The 7546-nt window shown below is 40.0% G+C and overlaps 1 protein-coding gene across 18 annotated transcripts in view; it reads right to left on the reverse strand.

Moving 5' to 3' along the window:
* Nucleotides 1–7546, reverse strand: part of LOC108749950 (sorbin and SH3 domain-containing protein 1) — a 97570-nt gene that overhangs the window by 29822 nt on the left and 60202 nt on the right. For 15 of the 18 annotated variants that reach the window (XM_018489051.1, XM_018489052.1, XM_018489034.1 and 12 more), the window contains 9 exons: nt 7386–7433; nt 4600–4802; nt 3503–3665; nt 3281–3373; nt 2893–3032; nt 2635–2707; nt 2367–2402; nt 1127–1271; nt 802–907 (listed from right to left, as the gene is read on the reverse strand). In XM_018489051.1, coding sequence (XP_018344553.1) covers nt 802–907; nt 1127–1271; nt 2367–2402; nt 2635–2707; nt 2893–3032; nt 3281–3373; nt 3503–3665; nt 4600–4802; nt 7386–7433 — 1007 coding nt within the window. The remainder of the gene's footprint in view (nt 1–801; nt 908–1126; nt 1272–2366; nt 2403–2634; nt 2708–2892; nt 3033–3280; nt 3374–3502; nt 3666–4599; nt 4803–7385; nt 7434–7546) is intronic. The other 3 variants (XM_018489036.1, XM_018489048.1, XM_018489040.1) reach the window with 2 other exon arrangements.

Here is a 7546-nt window from a genome sequence, read left to right on the forward strand (position 1 = left end):
GGAAGCGAAATGTCTGCACGAATTTCTACTGCCACTCTCGCACGAAATATATGGCTGGATGTCACACGATACAAAATGATATACTGCACGTTCGATCAATTTCGCAATGTATAACGATATATGACACTCCGCGACGGAGAGATAGATGGCCAATCTTAAGCTCGCGTTCGTACGCCCACCCCCAACACGTTAGTGTCAACCGTGGTCAGCTAAATTTTGCCTTCTTCATTTATCCATCTCTTATACCTAACAAGGAGAGATTTCAGATATGTGTCGCATGGATTTTGAAAAGTATGATATTAAGATACAAAGTCCGACGTCGTAAAAATAATATGTAATATTCGGGTGTCGATGGGCCAAAAAGGTTGGTCTAGCTCCATAGTTTGTAACAAGCGAACCACCAGAGATCGTCCTTTCGAATTTGGCCCATTGACATCTAAATACTACACATTAGTTTTATAACGTCGAATTCTATACTTTAACATCGAATTTTCTAAAAGTTTGCATGATACATACCCAGATCTTTCAGATGGAAATCCATACTGAGTATTATATTTATATACATATACATATTTCTTTTTCTACATTGTACAATTAAGATTACTCAACAGGGATTATCAATGCGAAATATTGCCGTTGTTAGAAGATTCGATTGTCCCATTAATCGTTACTCTTCGGAGCTAATCATTTCTACACGGTGTCGTATAACCGAATCTTTTCGATGTTATGGGAAAGTGCGCTTTAATTTATATTACAGGCAGGTCCGTCTACTTTCGAGGACGATAAAACGATACGCCGTACCTCTTTAGCTTCCTTCTCGGCGATCGACGAGTGCCCTGGTTCATAGTCCTCGATGCGGCCGGGTTGATTTTTATAAATCTCCGTCGAGTATTTCAGCGCCCCATTTCTAGAACAGAAATGCGAAATGTGTCCCGTTATCGATAAATCTCTTAAGGATCTTTATATTTTGCATGCCAGTTGTTTGAGAAACGATCCGTTCCATCTGTCAACAAAATTTCATCGAGAGATAAAAATCGAGGATTTGCATGAAGGAAATTTCAACGGTCCGAAGCATCCTCGCAAACTGCTGGGAGAAACAAGGGAAAGTTTCCAAATTCTCGCTTACTTTCTGGGCATAGTCGCCGTGGTGAAGTCATTTTCTTTGTTGCGCAGCCGTCGACGGCTATCGAGAGTAACGGATCGATCCGAGTATGCACGCGGTTCCGGTTCACTCAAATATCCGCTGCCGCTTCCGTATCCATATCTCCCTCCTGAAACAGGAATGTTACGTTTTTTCGCATTTTGTTTGCAGCCGTGTTCCTATTCGCTGATAGTCCCAGCAAAAAAAAATCTACCGGTAACCAAATAACGTTCAATTAAGAGCGCAAACAATTCGGTGTTTACGTATAGTTTAGTTTCTACGACGTTATAATAGAAATATCAAGTTACGAAAACACACATACCGCACACACGCAATACACACATACCGTGTTACGTAACATTAGTATACACATTATTCAGAGAATTGATCATCGAGAGATCTTCGGCATTTCGAAATTAAAACCTAATCTCAGTTCAATTTAAATTTTTACCGATTTTAATCTGTAAGCAGAGTTTTTTAAATTCAATTTTTTTCCGCAAGAAGATCGAATTGGCGCGATGAAACAATCTAAAGAGGAAAGTCGTAAAAGATCAGACGTGAGAACTTCAAATCAACTCACGAAGTTCTCTCGCGACAGCGAAGAAGAACTTACGCCAGAACTTACTCGAGAAGTTGTCCCGACTTGGTTTGATATATTCGATGGGAGATCCCATATCGTCGGGATCTTCAAATTCTAAGACGTTCAATACGGTCTGTGTAAACCAAGTAATCTCCCATACGTTAAAGCACACATTAATGGTACACGATTAATCGAATTAACCACGATGTTAATCTGGAGAACGAGAGTCTCCCGCCGGGGAGAGGCAGGTGTTAATTATCAGCCGGATGTTAGTTAAGGTAGGCGTAAGGTAGTCATTTATGTATCTGTTGCAAATTGTTTATTACTGTTTTTCACGCTCGACTAGCGTAGCTGTTAAACGGCGAGTATATGTACAGCGACAATTGTTATCTTGCGTTACGCAGAAGGCCATACATCAGTTGCCGATATACGGAAAATAGCACCCTGACGCGATACATTTTTGCTGCACGACCGGAGATTATCTCTCCACCGCGCTTTATTTTACAGATATTAGTTACGCTGTTGTTACACAAATCACGGCTAGAGTGACTGCGTTACGCAGCGCACCCACGCACAGCGTAATATTAGTAGCAAATGTCGCAATTCGACCACCGCGGCGGTCATGCGCGGTAGTTGTATATTCACCTCTTCTTGATTTGTATTTTATGGTTACGTAGTCATCTGGAAAGAAAATTATGGAATTATATGCGAACCGTTCACCGACTAATATTGTTATTCCAAACGCGCGCATTTATCGGAACGATATTATATTCCTTATTTAGCCCGTGAATAATAACGATATTAATTTAGTATTGTATGTCCAACATAACAAAAGTACGCGAATCGTTATTTGTATCTTTCGAGTAAAATTTTATTTATTTAATAATCACATCGTATAATTACAAAAACTTACCGTTTCTATCAGCGCGGTGCAACGAGTCGTACATTTTCTTGTACCATTTCGCTTGATTGCTTTCCTTGACTTCCTAGAAGTAATTTATCGAGATAGTATTAAGAAAGTGCACCGCACGACGTAAAATAATTACTCGTTTGTAACGCGATTAAAAATGGCGATAGCAATCATTTCTTTCTTACGTAACTGCTTGCCAAGCGTTCATCGCACTGATTGGAAAATTTATACTTTTAGTTTACTTAATAATTAGCGACCTACCGATCTTAACACGAGAGGGATACCTTCCCTAGTTATCGGTCCGATTCCCTCGAATTTTCGAGGGCCCAGATCGGCCATCTTCTTCGCCGGTTCATTCTCCGTTTCCGGCTCGCTCTCGTATTCTTTCTTCAACGTGTAAACTGGACGATTCAATTTCACAATAAATCATTAGCACTCGCGTACGCAATCAGAAAATAGGCCGACACATACAGTACGTAATTAGACACAGCTAGTTAGCGACGAACGTTAGTGATAATAAGAAACATAAATGGATTTTCGAAAATCGTTTATATTGGGCGGCTTTCATATAAAAATTAACCAACCACAATATAATAATCATAATGCTATAACGCTCGACTTGCTCAACTTATAACTGATCGATACTTACTTATCTCTCCCGGAGAGATTAGCGGCCTTTCGTCGTTCACTGGCCGATTATCGCTTTCCTCTAAGTAAGCTGCGCCTTTCGGCAATTGTCCCTCTACAATAAAATCGCAACGGTAGGTAGTTTAGTGTAACGAAGAAGAAAAAAATGTAATTCCGCAAATCTTTGATATCCTCATTCATTCTGCCTCCGATAAGCAGAAGGATTCTTATAATGGGTGCTGACCTCGCGCTTTCTGCAGCAACGTGATGGTCGGATTCTGGGCACGTGGCAATCGCGGCGTAGACGCAAGGGTGTTCAACCCCTGGGAGGGTGCCGAATGCGAATTTACGATTCGCGAGATGCCGCTCTCCTTCTTCTCCTCGCCTTCCCAGGGCGGAGACGCCTCCTTGAACAGAATCTCGTGTAAGAGCGCGCATCCTTGAACTTGTTATCATCGATGCGAGAAGTTGGTTCGAATAAAGCGATCGTACATATTACAGCTTTCCGCTCTTTCCTTTGTCAAGAGAATTTTTATTACTGTATTTACTAAAGAGTTGTCCGAATTGGATTGTATTCCGAGTTTGTTCCAAACTTAACCCTTTGAAGATGCAAAGAAACTTACAAGGAACCTTGTTTTCTCAGGGAAGATGCTGAATTCGATTCTGGCCTCAAAATTCTAAAATTCAAGACTATCACGAAACTCGATTTTAAGAGATTCTTGGTATCGCTGAGTTTAAACTTAGCCTGAAAATCTCGAATTTCGAAAGAGTAACTTCCAATGAAAGAGGATCTGGTATATCATAGGATTCATAATTAGAATTTGGAAGTTAGTTTGAAAATCAGCACTAACTGTTTGCACAGCACTGAGGAGCTTGAAATAAAGCGAATCTCAAAACTTGACGTTACTTCGTAACTAAATTACTTCGTAATTAAAAATTCTCTAAAATCATGTTTTACGTGATAATCGGATTGCTTTGGAAATTTTGTATATTCATCATATCGAATCTTTCATATTTTTAATGTTTTTTTTTTCTTACTTAAAAATCAAATAAAGCATTATCAAATTATTATTATTATGAGGATATTTACAATAATCAGATTATTGTTACATTATACCCACTATATTAAATCTACCATTTTAAATTTATTTTCGATCGTAAAATCAAATAAAGCATTATCAAATTATCCTGCATAGAGTTTTTCACTCAAATGAGCGGTTTACAAAATGAAAGGTGTGTTCGAACGGGCACGCCCACGAAGGATTAATGATTTAATCAATCACGAATTTAATTTTTACGCCAGATAAATAGCCAACGTCTCGATATAATTGACTGACATACTTCTTCCTTCGGCTGCCTCTTCCGGCTTAGTACAGGACTTTCGAATGGCACAGGACGAAATTCCTTCCTCTCAGCGACAGGGCTCGCGCCGGCGCTGGCGGGGGTCCAAACTGGTGGGATCGGCTCGTTCTTCTTCTGTGGCTCTTTCCTTCGTTCGGGACTCGGTACCTTCTCAGCTGGCGTTTGTCCTGGCGACCAAACGCCTGGCAACGAAAATTCACTTTTAAGAATGCAATTGATACGGCATATCCACGAGACCTTTGTTAATCAACGGCACTCATTGTCAGACAAATTTGGTTATCGTCAGGCGAACTAACAACATTAAAAAAGAAGGTCAAGCCGATCGATTACTTCCTATAAATAAACCCAGCTTTTATCATTCTTAAATTTATGCGTTATAATTCAATACATTAGTTCCTGATGGAAGAGCCGATTAAAGAAAGAAACCGCCAGTAAAGGAAGAAACTCGCCAAAAGGTCTTTGCTCCTGCAACAGCTACGCTGTATGGATTTGGTGGATTCGCGCTAAAGCCAACATATGAAATGTATACGGGCGCGATGCTAATCTTGGCACACAGGGGAGCATTACATAAGGGATCATCTTTTTCCCTACTACTTCCTCATTTTGCCACGTCACTGCCTATTACTAATTCAATCCGTTTCAAAACGGTTCTTTGACGTAAACGAGCAATCCGATAATCCTCCCGTTTATATCAATCGCGTAAACAATCTGGAAAGAAATAAAATACCGCGGGAAGGGTATTTTTACAGAGTTGCACGCCGTTTCTAACTTCGGAGTAATATTTTTTTAACGGCCATGAACAAAGGTTTTACTAACCCTTTACCGCGGGATCCAAATAAGAACAAATGCCACGTCGCAACGTCGCGTCGGTGACATAAACGCACAGTTATTGACGGGTGACGACGCTTGAATGTCAGATGGGGAAGACAACGTTACGAGCACGATAAAGATACATCGTCGCTACGGTGAGGCACATATGCCTCGTCGGAATTGAACCTCTCGGCCAATTTGCAGAGTCATATCTCTCGCGGTCGCGCGGCAACAGGAAATCAGGGGTAGTTCATTTGGGACGCCGGTAAAATTAGAAGCACGCGTGGGCGGCGTTAGGTATTATGAGATACGCATAATTGCAATTGGCCGAGAACAACCTGAACACAATGCCGCGACGACGCGTTTTCTGGAGCGACACGTTTTCTGCGCACGACACGTTAGCGAATCGTGTTACGCGTTCGATGAATATGAGTTCGATATGTATGAATTCGGGGTTGATCGAAAGATTCGGAATCGGATACGGAGGTAAGGAGATTGGGAGAGACATAAATATCTGGGCTTTGATTATCCGATCGAGTCGTTACAAATTTTGTCTCGGACAACCTTCAACATGCATGACTGCTGAGGTAACTGCAGTGACTGTACGTCCTTTATTGTAAAGGACAGTCCTCTAGGTTCTTTATATTTATTTTTTCTTTTTAAACTCAATTTTGTCTAATATTACGGAAAATTTCTTTCTAATTAACGTTCCAAATATAATGTACTTGGAATGGGCGAATTTTTATGGAAATTACCGACAATTTTAACTTTGTGCAAGAGCAATATTAGCCCAAACAGAACAACAAAGTCACAATAACATCAAAATAAGTCTTGATTGACTGAAAAGTGACTTTTAACAATATAATTTTCAGGATATTATTTGGATATCATTTTGATATTATGATAACTTGTGCTTAACCTGGGAGTTATCTCAGATATACTGCGCGAAAATTTCAGAAATTCAAACAGACTTCTGACAGACACAAACTACCTTGGAAATATTTCGGAATAAAATCCTTAAATTCTTCAAAGCCTTCAGCCTTTGTTCTTTATTTTCTCTAAAACACGATACGCTCACTGAGAAACTAAGATTTACTAAGATTTACATATAAAAATATATTATTAGGCACCAAGATTCGCTTTAAACGAATATACGGCCTTCTTCGCTTATTTGTGGGTAAACATTTCTCGGCTGATTTTCACTTGCTATACTATAATTGATGTTACACACGTTACAATCTATGTACGACAATAACGGCTATACATTTTCACTAATTGCAACGTACGTGCGATTAATCAGCGCTGTCGCGACGCCAGCTGCATCCAGCGTTCGAAACGTCAAAAACATAGAATTGCCATCGTTTTTGGATCGTGTACCGACATGCACACGCTATTCGCAACTAACAACCGTGGCAATGGTGATTAGTCGAAACACCGATACTGTAAGGACGACGTTCTCAGGTAACCGAAATTAATGCCCCTTCCTTCCTGGATAAATTACTAAACGAGACTACGCGTATTACTCGGGCGGAAATACGTGTACGGAGATACGCACACGCGTACGTGTGGCAGGAACTTAATTACAACCTCGTTGCTAAGAACACACACGTGGCCCCACACAATACGATCTACACCCTACGCGTAATTAATTTTATTACATCTTCGAAAGGAACGTTGGTTAACGTAATAGAAGCACATTCTCCCGATGGCGATTCCATTTCTCTTATCGCTTGTCGTTCATCATCCAATTACACTGGCTCCGGTATATTCGAAAAGTTAATTAATTAATTACCGAAAGTTCCGTTAAAAATGTTAGTAGACAAATATTCTTGTAGTTACTCGAGAAGAGGCAACATTGGATATTAATATTTCGGATTGCATCTTCAGTCATTATGCAAGATGCACGACGAAATTATTCTGTTAGTTTTCTTCACACATTCCTCGCGCAGGTTTACCTGGTTTCGCCGACGAGGCTTTAAACGTGGGGGCGAACATAACGTTTTCTGAAAGCATGAAACAACATTTTGTCAAACAAAATGTCTCGGGTTCTCGCCATTTCGTATTACTTTTAACAACGAATCTTTCTTTTTTTTTTTTTTTTTTTTTTTTTTTTTAA

The sequence above is a fragment of the Trachymyrmex septentrionalis genome, unplaced genomic scaffold (genome assembly GCF_001594115.1).
Source record: "Trachymyrmex septentrionalis isolate Tsep2-gDNA-1 unplaced genomic scaffold, Tsep1.0 scaffold32, whole genome shotgun sequence".
Classification (NCBI taxonomy): Eukaryota; Metazoa; Arthropoda; class Insecta; order Hymenoptera; family Formicidae; genus Trachymyrmex; species Trachymyrmex septentrionalis.